General features: G+C 35.5%; 1 protein-coding gene across 1 annotated transcript in view; it reads left to right on the top strand.

Moving 5' to 3' along the window:
• EYS (EGF-like photoreceptor maintenance factor) overlaps positions 1–26,234 on the top strand; it is a 789,024-nt gene that overhangs the window by 665,605 nt on the left and 97,185 nt on the right. Inside the window, exons 40-41 of the mRNA XM_088162233.1 lie at positions 15,752–15,860; positions 18,545–18,765. Of these exons, the coding sequence (XP_088018359.1) occupies positions 15,752–15,860; positions 18,545–18,765 (330 nt within the window). The remainder of the gene's footprint in view (positions 1–15,751; positions 15,861–18,544; positions 18,766–26,234) is intronic.

A 26,234-nucleotide genomic window follows, 5' to 3' on the forward strand; every position in this document is an offset into this window, starting at 1 on the left:
AATTAGTTCACATCATATCATTGCTTTGTGATTTAAAGTAATTAAGTGATTTGTCCATGCAATTTTTATTATAGCTCATCATGTTTTCTGACAGGTAGACAGCAAGGTTGTGACATTTTTTGGTAGCTTTTATCTCCCTGGTCATCTAGTATTGTAGTAGTGATTAAATTCTGAACATGTACTTTTGCTTTCACTTAGAATTCTTGTTACAATATTTTGTGTTTTTCCTTTTGTACCTTTTCTTTTTAAACTACTCAAAATCTGCTGCCATTTTTTTCAGTTATGAGCAGGAAGACAGTTAAGTACACCAAAGGTTGAGTACTGAGTACAGACAACCAAAGGGCCAAAACATTTACAGCTACATTGAGTAGGAAATGAAGCAGCACAGAATTGTTCAGTTTAAATTCAAGATGAGCTGCAAGAAGATAGTATATATCTCATCTCACCTTACACGTGTTCTTGAACTAAACATGAACTAACATTTTGTGACCTGCAACTTTGACAGCATAGAACTGCTGCATCTTCAGATGATAAAATAAATTACATTGCATAATAACTTGGAAAACTTTATGTATATATTCTATACCTTTAAAATCTTTAAATGAAAAGTAGACAAAAATTCAGATATTTTATTCTTCCAAACTGCATATTGAGTTGTTGAAATATTTTGCATGTCAATAGCTGAGAGTATCCTTGCTCCTTTCAACCCCAGATAGCTAAGGATAGTTTTCTATGGATTCCAAATAATGTCTCCTATAAAAATACCACGCCTTAAATCATTATCAGGGATAGCAGATTCCAAAATGTTCAGTTGATAAAAAATTAGCATTAAAAATTTTACTTAATAAGCTTTTTCCTCTTTTCAGTTTTCCCTCCTGAAATAATCATGCTCTCTTTTTTTGTCAGTGTAGAGTTTGTATCTGATTCAAGCCAAATAAGGTCTGTTTCTTCCCTACCTGCCCAAACTGTTACTTCAATATTCACCAGTGATAAGAGAGGACAAACACAGAACTTCCTTTGCTCCCTCAACCCTTCCTGAATAAAAAAGAATGATAAAGGGAAGACAGGAAAAAGAAAAAAAATAAGTACTTGTGAAGTAGATTTTCCATAACTGATTCCCCGCACAATTTATTCTGTTTATCTAATTATGTACAGCACATATAATTGAATCATCAGCAGGTGTCCTGTCTTTTATATCGTCAGGCACAGGTGTGGGTTGTTTTTTTTCCCTTCCTTACCAAACAATAGCCTATTTTGGCTGGGGTTTTTATTTGCTTGCTTGTTTGGTTTGGTTGGTTGGTTGGTTGGTTTTGGTTTGTTTTTTTTAATTTGAAAAAAGAGTGCAGTAGTTGTTTATTGAAAACAGTGGTAGAATTAGCTGATCTAATCCTGTTCATCCTATTTTCCTGCCAGCTCTCTTCCTCTGGCACACAAATGAGAGGCAGATGCATAGCAGGCAAAGTTTTCCAGGTTCATCATTAAGAAAAGCACTTAATATTGACTGAAAACAGGCAAATATCTGACTGCTGCAATTTAATAAGTGCAGTGGGTACGTTCTTTAAAAGCAATTTCTAGATTAAGTAATTTATATTAATTTAGATTTAGATTAATTCATCCTAATTTCTAATAACTTCACATAAGATCAATAAAAGCATGACAATCACAGAACTTGCACTGATTACCTGATGTATTTGACATTCTTTGGACAATATCTTTGGCAAGTCTATTCATCTCCTTCAGCTTTTTCCCTGTGATACAAGATTTACAGAGATCTTTTTATTATAAAATTCATTTAATATTAATCACAAGGTTCTGAGGTGTATAGATGAAGACTAAATTAATTTCTAAAAATTACTTATATTGGATAGGTAAAGTTGTTTCCTCAAATACACTGCCATTCAGATAGAACATTCCTTTCAAGGCTCTCCAAATATTTTTCTATGCAGATCAATTAAGTGGGTAGAAAATTTTTTGGTCAGCAATGTATTGTCTATCTGGCAGTCAGTTACCCATGGCATCCCTTAGTGCTCAGTATGAGCTAGAGAAATAATGACGTTTTTCACTGGGTCCTTCAGAGGAAAAGAATCTTCCAGCACAACCTCCTAGTGTTTGCCTCAGAGGCATGTCTGAAGTATACTCCTATGAATGCTTTTCTGACCACATTAGAAAAGTTTTTGCTATGCACAATTATCTTAAATTATTCCATTTTCCCTTTTCTATTTAAACTTGAAGGACAACTTTCTTCTCCAAACCTTGCAAGTATCCGATATATAGGCTGGGATATGTTGATGTATTTGGCTTGATCATTTTTTAATAAGCTTGGTTTTTCCTTGGTATTTTGTTGTTTCAAGCTTTAAAGAGTGATTTGAAATAAAAGAAAATTCTTTTTATTTCATTCTAAAACAACACTCCTTGTTTGGCAACCTATTTGATGGAACTCATCTACTGGTAAGTATTGAATCCTCTGAACCTCAAGACATCCATGATGTTGTTCATGTTACCATGATCATGTTACCATCCATTTTTCTAGAGTCCAATATTCTTTTATCTATTGAAGTAAAAAAAACCAAACACACAAACAAACCCCATAAAATAACCTTTGGTGAGGGAATGCTACAAAGAGACCAGCTAAAATCATGAATACAAACATACAGAAAACACCCAAGAGTCAACAGCCAGAACCTGGAGGTTCCACCTGACGTGGGAAAGAGCTTCTTTGCTGTGAGGATTGGATTGCTGAGCACTGGAACAGAGTACCAGAGAGACTGTGGGCATTTTCTCCTTCTATGGAGATACTCAAGAGCTATCCAGATGCAAACACAAGAAACATGCTCTAGGGGACCCTGCTTCAGCAGGGAGGTTGGAACAGGTGACCTGCAGTGGTCCCTTCTAACCTGGCCCATTCACTGATTCTGTGGGAAATGTAAAAATCAGTATGTACTTTGGCTTTATGGGGGCCACAAGAAGAAGACACAAGTAGAAGAGTGTCTGCTCTTAACACCATGTTAGGACACTTAGATGTTACAGTACCTAAAAATTCTCTGTTCTTCGGTTCATTCAGGCCACTTCAGCAATTTGTTTATTTTTACTGTTGGCTGCAGAGGCTGCCAGACACTCTCAGGTGGTGAGATGCAACATTAAGTATAAGCTGGTAGGGAGCAGGGCAGTGTGTAAGACAGGCCTGGACCACACTGTGGAGCTCCCTGCCTTTCAGGATAATGAACACTAAAACTCTACCAGGCTGCAGGGATTCCCACTCTGCAAATACTGATTTTAAATTAAGGCTAACACTATAAAGAAGAGAATATAACTGGTAACTGGTAAACCCCGGTTGTGTATGATTTAACTTGTTGCTAGTTGGAGGCAGCTTAATCTGAAGTTAATTTTTTTCAGTTAGAAATGTTAATTCTGATAAATTGATACATTTTTCAGTGTTTGAGTCTTAACCTAAAGTATCTACATGGTTAATAACATCAAGCATCTCTGTGAAATGAAATAGTTAATCACAGAATAGTTTTGTAGTAAAATAATTTCTAATATTTCCAAATTCGATATGTGTGTAGATGCATTTATAATATATAAGTGGCAAATTGGACATCAAAATCGGGAAATAAAGAACCTAATCTGTAAGCAAAACCAGATTTTACAGACACAGCAACTGGCATTGTGGTGCTTGTTTACACTTCCACAATTTCCTTAATGACTTGTATTCATTCAATTTAATCTTGTTAAAAGGCCTATGTAAGATTGTGACTATCCATGAAGAAATATGGCACATTTCACATCATACAAGATTGGGGTTTTTTCCATGAGCACCTCATACTTTTTGTTTCTACAATCTAATGAAAGCAATCTATCTTGTTTAAAAAAACCAAAAAACTTCCTAAAAGATGGCCTGTGAATATGCATTTACATATACAAACTAAATGTAATATATTTACCTTGCTCTTTCTTTTTGCAGTCAACAGTCAGGAATCTTGTGCAGTATTTATTTTTCCAAATAATATATTTAAGCTGAAATATATCGCTAAACAAAGTGAATGAAACAAATAGCAGAGACATTTGTAATACACTAGGAAATAGACATCTGACTATTTACATAGTTTCTGCTGAAGCACATCCAAATGACATTATAACTTATATTTTGCCTTTTGATATTCAAACAAGCAATAAGTATCATAATCCTGTACTTTCATATATGTTTAAAATTGCAGCTAAAATATGTATAAACATCTCATCATAAAGCAGTCTCTTTTTTCTTTAAAAATAGTTGGTTATAGCTTAGCAAAATGTTCTTAGCTGTTCATGTTAGATGCTTTGATTTAAATAGGTTCAAATACAAAGTACACATGAAATTATTATGAGAATCTTAATTTCTTTGATAGAGCAATTCTAAAGCTCATGCATTCATTCTGGTGGGGGAAAACACAGCACATGTGTTATCAAAAGCAGACTGCAACAAAACATTTAATGAGTCTGGTCCAGATAATGATGAGTAGAGAATTTTAATCGGTTTAGATAACAACAGTGAGCTTCAAGTTCTGTGCAGTTCTGTATTTATGCATGTATTCTGAAATCAGAAATCTGCTCTGTTCTGTTTCTTTGTGTGTTCAAAGCAATAAGTATCCATCAAAAGCCTTTTTTTTAAAAAAAAATGCAATGAACTGGTTGTGTTGTGTGGCCATTAGGCTTCACAAATCAATAAATCTTAAGTCTGGTATGTGGTAATGTTGTTTAATGTTTCTGCCTTGTATTAGTGACTTCAGCTGAGTTGTTCATGCTTTGTGAAAGTAGACTTATAACATGCCCAGCACTTTTGGCAATGATGCCTTTCATTTCTCCAAAAATCACTTTTCTTCAGCCCTGAAGAGGGCCTGAAGGGGTTATGATGACAGGGCCTTACTTTCTTTCTTACTGACAGTGTCAAAAGGAGACACAAGGTTGGTGAGGATTGGAGGTGCAGAGATAACTCTCCTAACTGGTGTTACAGCTTAATAAGATCAGTTATCATTTCCAGTTTTAGCTGGGTTACAAATGGTGCATTACTCTTCTCTACATCTCTCCATGGCCCTTTGTGACAGTACAAGTAATGCTTAACATAAATAATATATTAGTGATAATTCCTGTCATAAATAGAAAACTTTTCTTTGGCAATAACATGTTTGTACCTTCAATTCTTAAGCAATGCAGTGGAGAACTAAATATCCTATTTTAAGAAGCCACCTTTAGCTATGCATGCCCTGACTCACATTCTCTTGCCATATTTTCAGTGGATCCTAATGTAAATTCAACTGAATTAGGCATTCATAGACCATTACAGAAGAGTTGAGTAGAGGATATAGTTGTTTCAGCAGTTGTTGCTGAACTATAACAGAGATTAAGTGCCTGCCTATTTCTTTTTTTCCTACTGGGATGCTTCTGAGAATGTCACCAGAAGGGACCAAGAGCCAGCTGTTTGAATATCACTATGAGAAGCTGGCACATTAAGTTTGCTAAGTCATAGTTAGAGAAAGGTGACAGTAGCTCCAAGGTCCAAAGGCTTAAAGTTACAATGGATTAGAAGACATGAGCCTTAAATAGTCTGAAAGCAAAACACCTTTTTTAAAATTTATATTTATACGTGTAAAACTGAAATACAGCAGGATGTCTCTCGCTCTTGAGTATAAAAAATATGCCAGCCACAACCTCAGGGTTTGCACTAGCTGTCAATAGGTCTTTATTCTCCAGTCTACCCAGGATTTCCTGTACTAGTATATAAATTGTTCCTTCTCTCAGTGTTCAAATTGAAGAGTCACTTTCTCATTAACCACATTGCTTAACCTATTTTTCTCTTCGTTTTCCCATGTAGAAGGGAGGTAACAGTTCATTTTAGACCATCAGAGTATGCTAAAGAAAATTAATTAGTGCTGCCTAGTAGAAGTAATATATGTTACTGATCATTGTATTTCTTCTGCTTGTAATAGGTAAGAAAAGATCCTCAATAGGAGATCTTTGTAGTATTGCAATTATCTGTACAGCACTGCATTGATAGAGCTTTATTCACTTGTCAAGTGGCTTCCTAATTTTCATTCATAGGATCAGACTTATGTGAGACAATAAATGGAAGACTGTATCTGAAGATGGTTAAACATAATAATTAATTCTTATGCTCTAGTGCAATACCAAGCTGTTGCTAGCTCCACAAGCATCCCTCTGCTGCTGGGAGTGATAGCCCTCCTCGGGGAAGGGGAGACATAATTTGAAGATTGCCTACTATGTCTCTTCAAGCACTTTTTCAATGTTTTTTTGTAGTATTTTCTTGTAGACATGTTAGGATAATTGAACCCTCACCATTTGTTTGATTTTATCTTTCTTTCTTGATGTCTTCAGGGCAACTTACCCCTCTCAAATTATAGTGATTTGGATATGTTATTTTCCTTTATTCTTCTCTTTGTTCTGGTTTAACCATTCTAAAAAACACAACTTATGCATACATAAGTTGTATACACGTAAGAAAAAATTTTAAACATTGGTTGTTGTCAGAAATATGTGTACACGTATATTTTCTTCAAACTTTGTATCTCATAACCACTTCACATGAGACCATTGCTTCTATATGTACATAATCTGTTCTCTTGTTTTTCTTTATTTTCACAATCTATTCATATGCATGAGATTCAGTTACCTGGTAGGTAGATAAATGACATAAAAATACTTTTAAGATGTGATACCAAACCAACAATGTAGACAGGTTTTGCAATTTGAAGTTTTCCCATTTTGCCAGGCTTACAACCGTGTTAATTTGCTTGCCAGGAGGTAATATTGATTCTTTCTTATATAGAGTTATACTCCACTTCTACTGATATTAATGTTTTCTTAAACAGAAACACGATCCAAGACTCCTTTTCATTGTGTTCAAAATCACTCTACCTACAAGTGATCTTGTACTTGAAGGAAATGTTTGATGGTAGTCAGACAGTCACATTTCGTTTGAGAATAAAAGACCTCTGATTTGGTACTTTTTTAGGGTACTCTTTTAAAGTTAGCATTCATATGTTCCATGCAATCAAATTTTATTTATTTTTTAGCAGAAGTCTTCCAAATTCTTCCAGTCTTCATCAGTGTAATATTGCACCATTGCACTTGATGACTATTTTGGCTTTTCCTTAATTAATTCCCTAGTATCACCTACTATTCCTCGACAATTTTTTCCCATTTCTTAGAGAGAAAGGCATATGACTTTTGAGGTAACAGGTCAGCATTAACATTTTGTTTTCTGAGATTATTTCATCTCCATTTAAGGGAAGAACTGGACAAAACTTATTATCTAATGACTCTTCATAAAAAGGGCTTTACTCTTTCCACACTAGCATATTCTTTGAGTGAAGATTATAGTTGAATTGTCATGTCTTACATATTTTGCATTATTTGTTGCATAAGCTTTAGCTGGAGGCTTTTTACTGAAAGAGGAAGGTCAGCTTTCTTTTCTGACATTATATAATTTTTAATAAAATTGCTTGAATGCAATTACATCTATATTAAAAATCAGTGAATTAGAAAAGCCAGATTACAGTGTAAGAATTAGCAGTACCAAAGGTCACAAGCACCTTCCCTAAGGAGTGTTCATCTCTGGAGCACCAAAAAATAGAAGAGTAGAAGTCTTTCTCTTTGATATAATGTAGACTCAAAGAAAAGGTAAAGGTAGCCGTAATGAAAATTAAACAGCCTTGTTCAAGTGCAGCAAATACCAGTTGGTACATGAACCTGAGGCAATGCAGGAGAAACAGGAGAAAGCAGCTGTATTCCTTCTTGGAAGTGGCTTATTTGGTTTAAAAACACAGAGTATTTATCAGCAGTGAAATCTCAATTAATTCATCTAACAGACAAAATACACTATGGAGCCCTATGATCCAATAGACATAAAAACAAATGCAGTATATATTCTGCATTCTTCTATGTACAAACTTGTCCTGAAACTCAGATTAGAGCATAAAATTTCTTACATATTGCCAGAATTAGCTTTGTAACAATCTATTCTTCAATACTATCACAATCATGAACAACAATAATGACTATGGCAATGATTATGATAAAAATTCAATTTAGTTATAACTTCAAAACTCTGCTTAAGTGTTAGCACTAATTATTCCAGCATCTTTGTGTTATTCCCATTCTTGCATGTGTGAAAGGGAGATGTCACAGTCTATCAGTTGGTTGTCACAGCACAGTGATGTATTGTGTTTACACCAGTGAAGCCCCCATGAAGTCAATGGAATTTCAAAGATATGATTAAAAGCAGAATTTATACTTTCCCTTAAAGATCCAGTCTGAGAATACATCTTTAAAGTCATGATTCATAAAATATATATGTTGAAGGAAAGCATTCCATTGAAATAAATGATCCTTGGGTGTATGCTGCCTGTATATGCTTGGCAATATATGCATTAGAAAGAGTCCCATTAGCCAGTCTACTAAAGGATCATAAATTTGACTGTTGGAGTAGCAGAGCTGGAGTAAATGAAGCATAAACCAAGCTAAGTACAACCTAACATAAACAGTATCTCTTTCACCTAATGTAGGTATTTCCATTTTCAGCTACTAATATACAAAAATATTGGGTTTTGGGGTTTTTTTTTGATTCTGTATAATGTATGAAAAAACCTGTATACCAACATTAAACAAAGAAATTGTATCTTCTGTGCAAAGTAGGTGGTATTTGGCAAGGTAAAGGGTATTTGTTTTCCTTATTTTCTTCAATTTTACTAGTACCCCTATAGCAAAAAGAGAAAAGAGGGTCTTTTTTATAAGTACAGGACAAGGGGGAATGGCTTCAAACTGAAAGAGGGCAGGCGTAGATTCGATACAAGGTAAAAATTCTTCACTATGAGAGTGGTGAGGCACTGCAAGAGTATGCCCAGGCAATTCATGGATGTCCCATCTATAGAAGTGTTCAAGGCCAGGTTGAATGGGATTGAATTTTGGTCTACTGGAAGGGCCATGGCAGTGAGGTTGTATTTAGATGATCTTTAAGATTATATCCAACCCACTTCAATCTATGAGTCTATGAATCTATGATCCTATGATAAAAAGATATTGTTTGACTTTCTCAAATTGGAAGGGCTCCTTAAGGATTATTGATTCCAGCTCCCTGCCCCTTACAAAACTATGTAAAAATTAAACCACACACTTAAGAGCATCATCCAGATGCCCTTTTGGTGCCATGACTGCTTTCCTTGGGAACCTGTTCCAGTGACTGACCACCCTCTCAATGAAGTAACTTTTCCTAATGTTCAATCTGAACTTCCATTGATGCATCTCAGCTCATTCCATTTCCTCGTGTCCTATTGCTGGTCACCAGAGATCAGGATCTCCCCTTACATTGCTCCCCTTGAGAATGAGGTCACTCTTCAGCTTTCTTTTCTCTGAGATGAAAAAACCAAGTGACCTCAGACACTCCTTCTGATTCCTGTAGTCTGGTCTTTCACCATCTTGATCAGTCTCCTTTGGGCACACTGCAACAGCTTTATGTCCTTTTACTGAGACCCCCAAAACTGCATGCAGTACTTGAGACAGGTCTGCTCCACTACAGTGTAGAGTGAGACAATCACTTCCCTCAGCTGGCTCGTGATGCTGTGTCTAATGCACCCTGAGTTGTCTCTTGGCTGCCAGGGTACTGGTGGGTCATATTCAACTTGCCAGGAGCTCAGACCCTCAGATTTGTCTCATACAGAATGGTTCTCCAGCCTCTCCTCCCCCAGTTTGTATGTATAACCACAATTACCCATTCCAGGTGAAGACTCTGGCACTTGCTCTTGTTAAATCTCATATGGTTGGTGCTTGCCCAGCTCTCTGGTCTATCCAGATCTCTCTGTAAGGCCTCTCTGCCCCTGAAGGAGTCTTCAGCTCCTCCTAGTTTAGTGTCATCAGCAAATTCTCTTTAATGTATATTTAATTTCTCTGTCTAGATCTTTTATAAAAACATTGAAGAACACTGGCCCTAAAATTGAGCCCAGAGGAGCCCACTGGCAACTGGCTACCAGCCTGATGCAATCCCATTTAGTACCTCTCTGAGCCAACTGCTCAGCCAATGTGTTATGGACTTCTCTGTGCTCTGTACATTTTATCCAGCAAATTTCAAACAAGTTCAGGGTCAGCTGGGAGTTTATCATTCCCTAATGCATTCCCAAAGTTCACACGCCTCTTTTTGTTTGTGGTTTGTTTTATTTTTCCTAAAGAAAAGACCATCAAGGGACTCCTGTGAGACACTTTAGAAGTCAAAGTAATTTGGGATTTTTCATCTCCCTTGTTTTCATCTACTCTTCTTCATGGTCTGCTTTTCTCTTTCACTCTCTGTACTTTTACTATTTGGTCAGTTTATAGCAACTAGAAAACCTGAGAATTGATGTTGAATTGTTGTAGGCTATGAAATATGTTTCATTGATTTCAAATAAAATGTCAGACATAAAATGCAGCATTCATTTTTATAATTGTCGCTTCTGAGGGTTCCAATTGAAGTTGGTAAGAAATACCAAAATTTGACCTTACTGAAATAAAGATAAAGAGACATGCCAACATTTCCGTGGAAGAAGTATACAGAACTTAATTTCTGGGAAGTGAAGGTATGGTTTTTAAAGTAATGGAATTTTTATAAATATATTTTTAAGGGTAAAAAAGGTAGTAAGTAGAAGAATTTTAGAAAAGTATGAAGACATTATTAAAACTGCAAGGCACAATACAGATATTCACGCTCATGAATTGAATATGCTCAGTCAAAAGTAAAACCACTCTTCTTGAAAATCTCCTGTATTACTTGACAGTTGGTTAGGTGTTCCCTTGACAACTGCTCTGGTTAATCAAGAGTGTAAATGAAGCCCCTATTTCAGTGTTTTGCAGGACACTTTTATTCTATGCCTTTAGCATCAATACTTCTTTAGTAAATGGATTTTTGTGGGGGTTTTACTATGTTGAACTGTTAAGCTGGGCTGGCGTTTTTTCAGATTGTAGGGAGAAAAACAGAAAGTAGTTCTAAATTTAGTCCTCCAATTGTGGCATTATAAAATTGACAGTGGTGTTACTAGTTTCTAATAATTTTTCAGAAGACCAGAAACCCTGGTCTGCTAGCAGGGTGAGGTCTTTGTCAGAAACAGTCTTAACATGATTATTTAGCTTGGATAAAAACAAAGGTTCTCTTTATAATGCCTGGGGTTATTTATACCTGCTGATATGACACTTTAATTTTGCCATACCTCTCCTTAATCTGTTAGAATTATGGCTGCACCTTCAGCATTATACAGAAAATACAATTGCTATAAACTAAATTTTCTTAAGTATGTTTACATAACCATGAATGCACCATTTTTTCATTATTACATTATGTATTTATAATGCATGAAAGCAGTTAAAAGTCTTCCAGAAGTTCCAGTCTCTGGACTTATTCTCATCCATATTGTCAAATATGTAATCAGTTTAAGATACTTTAGTATGTTTCCCTTGATATAACTGGAAGCTGAAGCAATCATGCTATCAATTAGAGCTTAAGTCAGTCTTTCCAATTATTAGAAGAGACATTAGTAGGGATTTTGTGCTCATGCTTTCTATTGTGCTCCTTTAGTGCCACCTGGTGACTACCTTGAAAGGAAAAAAAGTACGATTTTATTTCCAGCTGGAGAAGTAGTCTATGATAATTTAAGCTAAAACATTTACTTGAGCAAGATCATACGAGGTAAAATTTGATTTAGAGGTGCCCCAGTCTTAGCTAGCTTAACAGGATTTCTTTCACTATCAGTTCCAGACCTAAAATAATGCAGTATCTGATATCCACAATAGTGTCATGAGTGTGTGAGGTACATATTGCACTTTGTTAGAAATACAGTGTTCATGCACATAATTAATCAACATGAAACTAGTAATGACATAGTATATAACCACTGTTTTGCACCTGTGAGGTTCATGAGTCTTTTGTAAAAAATAGTAAATAATTTGTAATTCTTCTTCTTAATTTTATATAAAATCCACCACAACTATAAAAAAATCATTATATTCAAATAAGCAAATAAGAAGGCTGAACATCTCGCTTGAAATTTGTGGAGATAAATATCTGAATTCATCAGGCCTATATCTTAGCATCTCCAGGAACAGGTTGGGCTTCACATGGCTCCAGACCTGTTTAGATTACTGTGCACAACCTTGCCCGTATGTCCTCCACATATACTCATTTCCCATAACTACTCCTTGCACACCCAATTCTTTACTTCCCTGTGAATCCTTTCTATATCATTATGAGCGTGATGTGTATGACTCTCAATTCTGGTACCTGACAAAATTATCCTGCAATAGGAATCATATTGCCTTCTCTCCTGTCACTGTCTCTGGAGGGAAAAATATGCTGGCTTTAAATGCAGCCAGAATGTGCCACTGAGATGTGAGGCAGATGGACTGAAATGCCTTCAGCATCTAAACGAGTGAAAAAGCACCACAGAACTAAAAATACTTCAAAATTTAAAGATGTCAGTGATTAGCCACTTTCATCTCAGGTGTTCTTAATGTGAGGTCAGTATCTCATAATATAAGGTTAATTAGAAAAATAAAGAAAAAATGTCAAGAGAATAAATCATCAGTTTCATTTTCTCTTTTCTAATGCGGATAATGGAGTTGAATCTTCTGTGAGCTGCGTGAAATAATACAACTGCATTTATTCAATTGCAAGATTAGAACAGTTTTCAACACAGATTATAAGAAAACTATAACCAGGTTATAGAGCAACATGAATGGTATTTTAGATCAGGTAATTTCTGTGACATGATATTTCAAGTCAATTCCTTTTTTCATCATTGTTTTAAATAACTAATATGAATATATTTTGCATGTGTCCATGTTTTAGCACTTTCTGGGTTTAAATGCTATAATAAAGATTGAGACAGCATTTATGGTTTAGTTGCCATTTTTTCATGTGTTTATAATTTTCTAAAAAATCTGTCTTTTGGATTGTAATTTTCCATGCTCTGTCTCTTTGTAAAAGGTATTCTAGGCATATTTAAGTAATCTAGCAAATTCAAAGAATCCTAATTTTGTGGTAATGTAAGCATGAAAAATATCCATTTTTGTTCACATTTCAAATGACAGTTTTTCCCTCCTATGATGAGACAGAGAGAAATGTCAAGTATTAATTCATTGGAAATCTTTAGAGAGAAAACAGTAGTAGCATGGAGTGCATTCCTAACATGCACTCCAGAATACAGGGCAGTAGGTTTCTGCTTGCAACCTCTGGTTTTATTCTCATGACTCAGTCACTAATCTATTGGCTGACATCAAACAAATCTGTTATGCTCTCTGAGATTTCATTGCTGCACATTAGAAAAAAAGCAAAACACCTATATGTCCTTGGTGGAGTTAAGATCTAATGATCAAAATCACTGTATAATAGGCTGCTGTTTATGGATACTGAGGGGTTTTATTTGTATTTTCTTTTTTCTTTTTTTCTCATATATTTATTTAAAGGTAGAATAGATCACCAGGTATGCCTGAGTAGGGATGCCTGTGTTATAATCTAAATGAATTTATACTTGGGCTTGTCTAAATAAAAATACCTAAAATAAAGAACTTGTCAGTATCAAGCAGTCTTTAAGGTTTATTTTAGTTGCACCTATGTTTAATCTTCCAGCTTTTTCCTCTAGTAAAGGATCAGGACAATAGAAATTATGTGTACAAAACAAGGAGAATGTGTGTACACCAGGCATTCACGATGGAAGTTTACAATGCTCTATGGATGGCTAATTGCTTGAAGATGGTCACACTGACAAAGACCTCCTTGTTCCTTTATTTTTTATTAGATGACCATTCTTCGTAATTAATTTTGCCACTTTACTTAAACGTTTATTCTTTGTGGGCTGGACCATTGTAATATGTGATATAAGAGGTTATTTAGAAAAAGAAACATGCAGACTTCAGAAATCTTTCTGAAAAGCAGGGACAAGGCAGGGGCAGAGTGTAGGCTTTGCCATGAGTATGTTAAGTCTCTATTATAGTATCCTCTCAGAGTAGAAAGTATCAAGGAAAGGCTATGAGTTTGTTTTCCCCAAGAGAGAATCTTAAATGAGCTGATTTTCTATTAAATGAAAATGTAATCTTTATACACTCTGACTTACTGAGATAATTTCCCAGCAGCTGAAATATGAGTAGGAATAATAAATCTATTCAAAGAATATTTTACATTTCAAGAATTGGTTGAAAAACACATTACTGGAAGTATTTTCTCCAAAACTGTCCTTATTTCAAGTACCTAAAAAGGAGATCAGTGACTATCTGTCAATATACCCATTGTTTATTAAGGAGAAATGTCTGTTTACTGAATTCATTATTTATAATGAAATTGTGCAAATCAGATGATCTTCAAAACAGCAGGCACTGCTTCTGATTCCCTGTATTCAAAATCAAAATATTATGCTAATTTTAGACTCTTCAAGAAGGAATGCAATTCAAAATACCTTAACAACATCACTATTTTTAACCTAAAATTAGAAATAAAAATGAACATTTTTCAAACTCATTTCAATAGTCTAGGAGTCTAGATCACATTTCAGAAGGTGATAATAGAAAATGTCGTTCAAATATCTCAAAACTTTTAAAGAAAGATTCAAAAGTAAGAAAAGTGCTGCATACTTACAAGGTAGAAATAATTTAGCACATTTCAACCCCATGCATCAGAGTACAGTGAAAAGTCAATGAATTAGTATTGACTGATTTAGCTGTGAACCAGCAGTGATATAGCCATTGGAAAGGTGGGATTTATTAATATGTGAGCATCAGCTGTTGATGTGGATGTACTGGCTGTAAGAAGAGTTAGTAAACACACTGGTTTTGTGCTGCTCACTCAGAAATCACTGCACTGCAGTGAATTTATAAATATTCATTAGAGGCTCAATATCATATCCATTAATGTAAATACAAGGTTCCCAGCAACTTCAGAGGTGAAAACTGGGATTCTAAATTTTATAATGAAGGTACAGACAGGAGGATGAAATAGAACTTTAGACACAGTAGCAGAAACGCAAAGCTCAAGGCATAACCTGGAATAAATCATGCCATGGCAGCTGCACACAACCAACCAGGTGGTGATATATAAAAAGATACCATTCAAGACTATGCAACATCTTTATGTGTTTTCTCCAGGAGTAAATTTGTCTTTGTCAATGCTGAAGTAATTTCTATGATTAGTAATGTATGCTTCTAATGTACAGATCATAATGGGCTTTAAAATATTTTAACTCCTTCATATGTCTATGGACTAACATAAAAATTTATCTATCCCAATGTAAAACATTTTATGACAATCCTGTCATTGTCCTTTACCATTTATTCAGCTAAAAGAAATGGAAAATTTGGCAGTCCATATAAATATGTATTTTTTTTTTCAGAATCTTTTTTTAAGCTTGTTCTGTAACATTTGTATCTATACTAGGGAGACTGTATGTCAACCACATTACAATACCCACTTAAATATTTAAAGATTTATTTCTTCTTTTCTCTGTATATATTTCAAACACTAGTCAAGAATAGTAAGAAAGCAAACAGAAGAGGGACATCAGTAGACAAAACTTGCATCTTTTATCTCTTGGGTAGTTTAATAGCCATGAAACTGGAATTAGTACTGTCCAAAGATTTTCATCTTTTATGGAAGTATGAACATCTCTTTCACTTTACCTTTGCCATGTGAGGTTTGAATAATCCGTGACCAACAGTATAATCAGCAATGGGATCTTTTGTTTCCTTACAGCTACATGTTGCCTGTGGGCAGTCCTGAAGGTTACTGCATGATTGAAATGGCTGCAGACAGAAACCCTCCTGTACAGCACAGATTTTCTTTCCCACATCAAGCATCTCAGGTCAGTCTGTAAAACATAAAAAAATAGCTGTTTGCTTTGAACATTCAATTAGCATATGCACTACAGTTATTTTCGAAGGAGAATAGGTATACTCTAACTACTTCTAAATAAGGAAATGTAATTCCTCTTCAAATATCATTATATGTACTTAGTTTCTTTCTAATAGGTCTTTTCATACCCAGCAACCACAACATATCTATTAATTTCTTAGTTCATTTGACTTTGAGGTTTCTATTCCTGCTGCACAAAGCCCATAGAAAGGAGATGGATGCTATGAGAGGTAAAAAATTTATATTAGCAGTCTTATTTACCTAGGGCCAGGGGGTTATTAGAAACAATTCAGATATTATTAAGCAGTAATTCTAGTTACTTTTTAGTTGCAAGCCACACTGTCTACTGGAGGACAGTTATGAATCGTCAGTGATTTAATCTAGTGTCAGTATTTTTGCTAGGACTTGGCTTCTGAATAATGTTGCAAAAATATCTGTCTCCATTTTGAAACTGGTATCAGAAGACTCATTCTGAATGGACAAGAGGCCAGTTTTCCCAAATCTTAAATTTTTCAGTTTGTCTTCATTTTATTGCATTTGTTATTCTCTCATCGCAAGATTATTTCTGCATGGAACATTTAAAATGTTTTTAGACAAGAATTTGAACTGTGATTGGCAGCTTGCTTTATAAGTTTGTTCACTAGAAGACAGGCCAGTTATCTGTAGAGATGCTAATCTTGATATGCATCTCACAGTATGCACTGCTGGTTTGTAACAGAATTTCTTCCCTTGCGTGGTATGTAGTATGAATGTTAAATCCACATGACTAACTATTACACTATAGATCTGCTCCTAATCTCCCAGAACCTCTGTTTACAAAGTACACGGTCAAAGAAAGAAAAAAAGACATTTCTTATCTCTAAGAGGACTAATGAATATATTCCCATTATTGCCCAAGAGAATCCTTTTTACCACTCAGGCTCAAAGTGAAGAAGGACATTTTCAAATTAATATTTGTAAAGCTTAACATGAGTATTACATAAGTTATTGATATAACGCTATATTGAGCCTTTTATGTTATTAACAAGACTTACAGGAATGCTTTCTTTGTGCCTCCTTAAAATATACTCTAGTTAAGTCAGTAAATTCAGAACAGGACCTTTATAGAAAAAATGTGCATTATGGTGTAGTAAAATGAGCTTGAACATCAAATACATTTTGATAAAATCCAGTGATGCTAGAAACTGAGCAAAGCCTACTGTGGTTGTTCTGTGATATACTGAATCTGCCCCTAAGGTTAGTGCTTCTGTAAAATAAGACAAATAATAAAAGAGATTATGTTGCAAGTGGAGTGTTAAAAACACTGCTCTTAATCACAGACACTTTATAATGCAGTCCAATGCTTTGCTTAATTCTTGAAAGAGATTCACAAGCAGAGAGAAAATGTCTGCAAACACTACTTACAAATCTTGTCTATCACTGCTGTGTTTCATAGCTTTGTTTGAAAGGGGATAAAGTCAAGTGATCTGAAATGAATTCAACAAGTGCAGAGCCAATGTCTGAATTCCTTTGATATGAAAAATCTGATTTAATTTTATCCATGCTCTAAAAGAAGTAGGTGTTTTTCTTTTTCCCTTCAGAATGAAAGACACTAAGTAGAAAAATATTTGGCAGTATTCACATTCATTGTATTGCCAAATTTCACTTGAAATTGTCAGCAGCATAGCTCCAGGACTGACAAAAGCAATACTGGAAACAGCAAAGCAAAAATCATATGGATGTGTGAATTCAAGATAAATCAAAGGGATCTTTTCCTCCTGTTTCTACTTATTTAGGTGTCTGAATATGATAATGAAGGACCTCTTTACTATCAATTATCCCCTCACATGTTTTACATATGCTGTGTTATATTTCTGATTCCATTGGTTTATTCCTGCTTGACTTGAATGCGTTATCCTCTTTCTGGACTAATAGTATTGTACAAATAAATGCATGACTGTGTGATATAATTATATATATTTTTATTTTTCAATTCCTAAGAATTAAGGGATTGAATCCTAGGACAGGCAACAGAGAAATTGTCATAGTGAGCACTAATATGATTTGGTCAGACCCTGTGTGAAAAAATTGTGGTTGTTTCTTTGCACCTTTATAAGGATGTTATAGGCTTTTGAAAATTTGAAAAATTCCCCCCTCACACCTTGGGCTTCAGTATAGGAGTCTGTTTTCTATCATTCATTAAAAAACTAAAATCTTTTTTTCTGTGTTCCCCTTGTCTTGGGGTCCTGTGGGTCCCAAGTCCTAAGTGAAATATCTTCAAGTCAACAGCTTGTCCTGTGTTACTGCACCAAACTACAGCCATGAATGTACAACTCATCATATAGGATGAGGGCATCTATGTAAAAAACTTACCATGTTCACTGTGGTTTAGGCTGGGAATTCCAATTTGTGTTTCATGGGATGTATGCTGTCTTGCACATTTGAAAATATGAAAACTCATTAAACCACTCTCTTTGTAAGGATTTTTTTTTAAGAGAATAACATTTTTTTAAATAATTGCTTCAGAAAGTATCAGAGTTTTTGGCCATCTTCAAATCATTATGATTTCCTTTATTAATATCTATTATTCTTTCATTGTTTACAATAACATCATAAATCACATTTTTTCTGACGAGTCTCTTTCCGTTTCTGCAGATCACCTTTGGATCAATCTTCCTTGGAAATGTTCCTGTTCATGAGGAGGTTCATCGATGTGCTGGGCAGATATATGGCTATAAAGGATGCATTAGGGATTTCCAAATTAACCAGAAAGAGTTGCTCATCGTAGATGAGGCTCTTGAAGGAAGGAATGTTGAGAACTGCAATGTTCCAATATGTGATTATCATCCATGTTACAATGGTGGGACCTGCCTTAGGTAAGAGGTATTTCTTTATCCATTTTATCATTTATTCTTGATGAAAAATTACTATAATTTTCTCTATAATGAAATAATCACCAATCTTTTGCCCTGATAATTTCAAATAGAAAATGCAATATCGTCATGCCAGAGAAATGTTATACTTTATTTGCTTGCATGAAAAGTGATGTAAAATATAATGACATTGTCCACACAGGATATATATTTTGTTGAAGCCAGAATTCCTTTGCAGCCAACCACATTAGCACTGCTACAAGACTAAATCTGAACTTTTGCATAGACAGTTTGGACATAAGATGTCATTCTTTTGCCTAACAACTCCATGTCTTACTCAGTCACGTACCCTCACACATCATCATGGTGTGTTCCTGGGTGCAAATGTTCATCGTCATGCTGTGAAAACACTAAAAAGTGACTTTCTTGTTCACCTTCAGTATTTATGCAAAGGTATTGCCAAAGAACCTTTGAAAGTTAAGGTGCACCATGTTGAAAGAGGAAATGGAGTCTGAAAGCAACATGAGTTAAAAGCACAGAGGATGATAGTTCAGCTGAATAATGGTTCAGTAGGAGCACAGTAACTTTTTAAGCCATAGCAACTTGATCATTATCTAAGGAACACAGCATTTAGAATACATTTCTGTTTAGAAATTATAGAATTTCTGAAGTAGCTGCCAAATTTTTAAAAGATTGTACTTCAAGGCAAATGCTGAACAAAACAGTCTAAAGTTCTTTTGATATTCTGGCCCACTCTGTTTTTTCCTAGATTGAGGAGATCTTGTACAAATTTATGAGGGACTTCCCTGGCTGTCTTGACTGCTATGAACGCACAAACACCAAGCAGGTCTTTGACCTCTAAGTCTTGTTTGACTAGAGCACAAATGAAAGCAATGCAGTTTTATGAAAACACACAATTTACCTGCCAGTCTGGTGAAACTGAGTGTGTACTTTGGAGTAATCAATCTCTTTTTTCTCTGTTGGTCTTTACTGTATTTCTGCCATTCTACTGCTTGGCATGTCAGCTGCCATTATGGAATACAGTTTCATTTGAATTTGTGTCCTGAATAATTCACGAGGATTGGATGTTTTCCCTGCCTTTCTGCCTTCCAACTGCTGGCCTGGGCCCTTTTCAGGAATGCTTTTGTTTTGAAATAGGTCACTTCTCTTCTGTCCAGAGGCATCATGGAAGACTGGGCATGTGCAAACCAAGGATAAGTGGTTGTGCAGTAGCATGCTTTTCATGATTTTCATTATTTTCTACAGCAGCCAACAGATTTTCAGGGATCACCTCCTCCAAACCCAAGAATGATTCATTTTAATAAGCAGGAAATCAACTGTCGGCCTGAATAAATTAATAATAAATAATTAATAAATTAATTAATAAGATGCATGGCCAGGTGATCTGGGCAGAGTACAGAGAAAAAATCCAGCCACATAGATATGGAATAAGTCAAAGCCCATCTGGAGACTAATCTGGCAGGGATGTGCAAGGCAAAACAGCAAAGGGAAGATATCAGCAGCAAAAGGAAAACCTAGGAAAATATAGGCTTGCTGCTGAATGGGGAAGAATTCTGGTGACAAACGATTCAGGAAAGACTGAAGTGCCTTCTTTGCCTTAGTCTTTATTGATAACTGGGCTCCAGGAATCCTATTCCTCTCCTTTAGGAGAAAGTCTGAAGAAAGGAAGATTTGTTGGACAAGAATCAGATTAGGGAACTTTTAAGTCAATTGGACATATATCCATGGGGCCTAATGGGATTCACATGTGAGTGATGAGTGATCTGATGTCATAGCAAGATTTTTGCCAGGTGCTTCAATTACACTGCTTAGTGGCAAACAGAAAACAATTATATTTTTCATTGCATTTTATTCTTCAAGTGCTTGGCAACTAATTAGATGGCTTGCTTCTGAAAGAGTGTGAAGTACTACATAGAAAATATCTCTGCCATGTTTTTGTAAGGAAGATTGGAGTTTATCAATGCATATTGCTGACTGTGGACAGGCATTTTTTTTAAGAAATGTTTTTTTACAGTTATTCTTAAAAGAAAGTTACTAGCCTTTTCGCATAATCAGAGTACAAAAATGTTACTGTAGTGTTCAGCCTATTAATTACAATGGCTATGCAAAAAAAAATTTATTTGAAAGGAAGAAAAATCTGTAATTTTAGTAGAAGAAGACAGGAAATAGAATATACCTAGTTTTCAGACAAAAAACTTCAGGATGCAGCTGATCCTGTGCTCTGGTCATTGGTTATACCAGGTACTTCCCAGGGCCGTGCCAGGGCAGGGCTTGGCACCAGGTGGGGCATCAGGACAGACCCAGCCCTTGGGCACTGGGGACATCCCTGAGTATAGGGACATGCTGAGGCAGGCCTGGGACATCAGTGGGGGATCAGAATCAAGCTCAGAAAGGGGAACAAGGGTCAGACACAGCCCTAAATTGTCTAGGCAGAGCAGTGGTGACAGAAAAACAGCTCAGCATGTATAATGGTGACTTGGGAAGGCAGACAATGTAACTCGGAATGTGCCCCACTTCCTCTTTCTTACCCCTTGGTTGATACACTGAGCATGATGCCTGTGGTCTGGGATATCACTTGGGTCAGCTGGGGTCAGCTGTCCTGGCTGTGTCTCCACCCAGCCTCTGTGCTGCTGTGGTGGGGTGAGGAGCAGAAAGGCTTTGACTGTGTTATCAACACAGTGTTCAGCACAAATGTAAAACACAGCCCCACACCAGCCAGCTACTGTGTACAATATTAACTCTATCCCAGCCAAAGCCTGCACAACAGAATAAAAACCATTGGTTGCAAGAGTATTTAAACATATGCTGCATCCCATGAATGCTTCAATTGAAATCTAAATTTTTAATTCTTTACATAGTCATTCTGTATTAGATAAAAAACAAAATAGTCTCCTTTATAAATGCTCTACTCCTTTAAAAAGCACATTTTCAAGTTCCCTAGCTCTTTTACTGCACTTTAAATTCACACTAACATGGAATTCTAGAGACTGGTAAATTTCAGAAGGGGAAAAATGACAACTATTCAGTAAATTTAAGGGTTTGATGCCACATAGTTCTATGGAATTCAAATCTCATTGGATTTGGATGTGTTTGAAATGGGCATGGAAGGATTAACCTATGAAGCTCTTAATATTCTCTGTGGCCCCCTGATCATATGAGCCAGATGTTGCAAACCAAGCTTAGTGTTAATTAAGAAGACACATCTGTGTGTGGGAAATAAACTCACCAAATTACCTCACCAATGATTTGACAATTATGTCAGCCACTACACTAGTAGCAGTTGATTAATGTATTTGTTTCAAATTGTATAAAGGCTCAAAAATTGTAAACATACACAAGCTTAGCTTTTATAGTGCAAAGTACAATCTTGAAGTTAATTGCTCCCACAAACAATGATGTTTGCAGTGTCTCATACTATTCTCACAATGATTATTCTTACTGTTGTTATTCCCCATGTATTGATGCAGCAGATGGGTCCATTAATGTTAATCAATTAACCAAGACTGAAAAATCAAACTCAATTAGCAATAAATTTCAATAGAGAGACACTTATCTTCAGATTTCGATTGCCATGTATGCTTTAATCAACAAAAATAAACGAGGAATTTAAATTCTCAATTTTCATCTCCTGACAATGTAAGAGATACCTTCCCAGACATTTAGGTCTCATTTGAATAGTACCTTTTCAGCTAAAAATAGAAAAATATTTAAATACATGCATCAGAAACTGTGTTTTCTGCATTCTCAGAAATCATGCAATTCCCCTTAAGCCTTTAAGGACAGATCACTAAATGAAAATTGCTATTCAAACTCTTTTCTAAAGTTCATCTGATAGCATTTTGAATGTCTTTTAGAAAAAAAAATAGAGAATGAGTTCAAGATTACATTACCATGTAAGTCCAAGATTATTTTATGGTTGAACTTGGTTAAGTGATAGAATATCTTATATGTAGGTGCTGAGGAGATCAGATGAAATGAATTAACAAATTTTGTGGTGTCCTTTAAGTATCCTGAATATTAATTAAACAGTAGAAAGAGTAATGTGACTTTTTAGGAGAACAATGAAAGAGCTTAAGCTTGGAAACAGTAAAATGTTCTTTTCAACATTTTTTACATCTCATTTTTCCTTTCAAAGCTAATCCTGGTGATCCTTTCCCAGCCGTGTGTCAAAAAATGCATTTATGCTTGCTTGTGCCCATAAGCCAAAACTGTGTGTTATGGCAGGTTTCAGCTGAAGGTATTAATCTAAAGGTAGGCTCCTATGCCTTTATTGATTCTTTTCTCACATTTTTAGCAGAGAGCTGCAGTCTACTTCCAGCTTGCAAAATCTGGTTTGTGTCTTTCTTGACCTAAAGACAGAATCGTTACCCTAGAACAAGCAAGTGTCCATTTTTAATCTAAGGAACGCTGAAGCATTTCTCCAAAACTAGCAAGAGCATTGCAGGAGAAATTTTTAGAATTGCTCACAGATTTTCTCTCACTGCTTTAGATGTATACACATCATTATTTAGGAAGAGTACTTTGGGGACTTGATTTTTTGGGTCCTGTTCTTTTAATGAGATTAGATACTATAGTGGGAATTTGATACCTTTGAAAGAGATTCCATTTGGGAACCTATTGTTTTCCTATTTCTTACTTCAAATTCGATTTTGGAGAAGAAAATAATTAATTTAAATTTATTTCCAAGCTGTTTTCTTTTCCTGAAGAGAGATGTTCATCCTTTGAGGTGCCTCATGATCTTTGGAAAACATAATGCCATTCTTATTAAGGAAAAAAATCATACTTGAGGAGGATGAAAGATGGTTCCATGATGACCAAAATTCCTGTTGAATGTGTCTTTGTTTCATCATATTCTCACAAGAAAGTCAAGTAAGCAAAAGAGAAAATTTAATTTCCAATTTTCCTAGCATTAAATATTAACAAATAGAAAATTCATTTACCTAGAATGACCTTTCTGGTAGAAGGAATTAATTTGGCTTATGTCCCATATAAAAACTTTGCACAATTTTTTTCTGAATAAAATCTGCATTTCTCCTACATTAGTTTTACTTAAATCAGAGCAGAAAAATAAAATGTAATGCCTTCTAGTCCTTGAAGATTAGACAGTAAATTGTTCTAATCTACAGTTTTGATAGGATATCTGGTTCAAGACTGAATTAATTAAACAAGGTGTGTCTCAGTCTTGGCATCAGAAACAGATTCCCATGTTATAATATTTAATTTCTTGGACAATATATTCCTCAGATTATAGTAATAGGGAGGAGAGATTTGACAGAGAAATCAAAGCCATGTTCCATTAAGCTGACAGCATTAAGTGATAATGTTTTACATTTTAAACAAAATATCTGTAAGACTTCAGGAAATTTATTATGATAATGTATGGGAACATAGCAAAATATAAAATTATAAATTTTATTGGATATACTAGTATGGAACAGTTTTTCTTTTTAAATAAACATTTTTAAAATACGGAACTTCTTTACTAGTGATTAAAATGAGGTTATATCTTCAGAATTTGTTTGCTTCAGAACACAATTTTTTCATAGAAATATTGTAGTAATGACAAATTCTGGCAATTGAAAAATAATCAAAACAAGCAAGTTAGAAAAAGTGATATGCAAACCATAAAGTGTCTTGTTTCTAATTTAGGCAGTATTGTGGTGATTCTATTAAAAATGTTTGGGAGAAAATCAATTTTTTTATGTTCTCAGAGTCACAGATTTAGTATTCAATTAGTGTGAAAACAGGCACACTGAAAACAGTGCATGTAAGAAAATCAAGAATACAAAATAAATAGGACTTCAAATTCATTACTCTTTAGATAATGTACAAGCTCTACACAAATTTTTTTACATATCATGTTATATATCATCTCTATTGAATTTTACTTAAATCAGAGAAGCTACCATTGCTAAAATTTTAGTGGAGGTATTGAAACAGCAGCAAATGCCATTGTTATACCAGTCATCTTGGGATGTTTTGACTGAATGCACAGAAATTCTATACAGTATTATTTCTATGAATTACAGAACAACCAAATCAGCTTTTCTGATAGCTTTAATTCCAGAAGGGGTATCTATTCTGAAGCTTTAAAATACAGCATAGCAGCAAAATTAATTGAATACTTTTTCCAAGGAAAGTGAGATGTTTAAGCATAAACAGAAAGGCTTAAAACACTATTCATACAAATTTCTCCAACTGGAGAAGTAGTGTGCAGATTCTTAGCAAGAATTTCATTTCACTATGAATCTTGACAAATAGTAGAGCTCAGCCTGTTTGCTATTAGCATGTAGCATATGTATGAAAAATTAGTACTGATGATGTGGATGAGGGGATCGTGTGCACCCTCAGTACATTTGCAGAGAGCTCCAGGCTGGGTGGGAGTGTTGCTCTGCTGAAGGCAGGAAGGCTGAGCAGAGGCACCTGGACAGGCTGGATCCACGGGCCAAGGCCAGTTGTGTGACATTCAATGACACCAAGAGTCAGGTCTGCACTTGGGTCACAACAACCCCATGCAGAGCTACAGGCTGGGGACAGAGTGGCTGGAATGGGGCCCAGTGGGAAAGGACCTGGGTGTGCTGGTCAACAGCAGCTGGACATGAGCCAGCAGTGCCCAGGTGGCCAAGAGGACCAGTGGCATCCTGGCCTGTGTCAGCAATAGTGTGGCTAGCAGGGTCAGGGCAGGGATTGTCCCCCTGTACTGAGCACTGGTGAGGCCACACCTTGAATCCTCTGTTCAGTTTTGAGCCCTGATTATAAGAAAGACTCTGAGGTGCTGGGGTGTGTCCAGAGAAGGGCAGCAGAGGTGGAGTTGTCCAGCCTGGAGAGAAGTAGTCTCAGTGAGGATCTTATTTCTCTCTACAGCAACCTGAAAGGTGAGTGTTTCCCTCTTATCCCAAGTAATAAGTGACAGAACTACAGGAAATTACCTCAGATTACAGAAGGGGAGATTTAGATTGGATATTAAGAGGAAAAAAATAACCAAAATGTTTATATATTGCAACACATTGCCCGGGGAAGTGGTCAAACCATCAGATAATCTGCAGTATCTGGAATACATGTCAGAACATTTCTTCCTTTGCTGCTGACCTAACATACACACCTACTTACTCATTACAGATTTCTACACTTCAAGTACTGAAAATAACAGAGAACTACTAATGTGGTTGATGGAGGTTGAATGGGTTAGAACTTGATTGTTCTGAAACCTTGTTTGGGAGTTTATAATTGAAAGAAAACAAATAAGCTTATCAGAGGTCACAGAACAGAACAGGTTTTGATTATGCTTTAGAGAAACTCTCTTTGCCTTTGGTATCTTGTTAGCTTCAAGAAACATGCTTAGTGTTCAAACAGAATTTGAGAATTTGAGAAATCTGAAGTATCATCTTGATATAAAAGGTTATCATGACACAAGATTTGGTTTTGTAATTTATTTCTTTCTCAGAAAACAC

The sequence above is a fragment of the Sturnus vulgaris genome, chromosome 3 (assembly GCF_052056855.1).
Source record: "Sturnus vulgaris isolate bStuVul1 chromosome 3, bStuVul1.hap1, whole genome shotgun sequence".
NCBI classification, from domain to species: Eukaryota; Metazoa; Chordata; class Aves; order Passeriformes; family Sturnidae; genus Sturnus; species Sturnus vulgaris.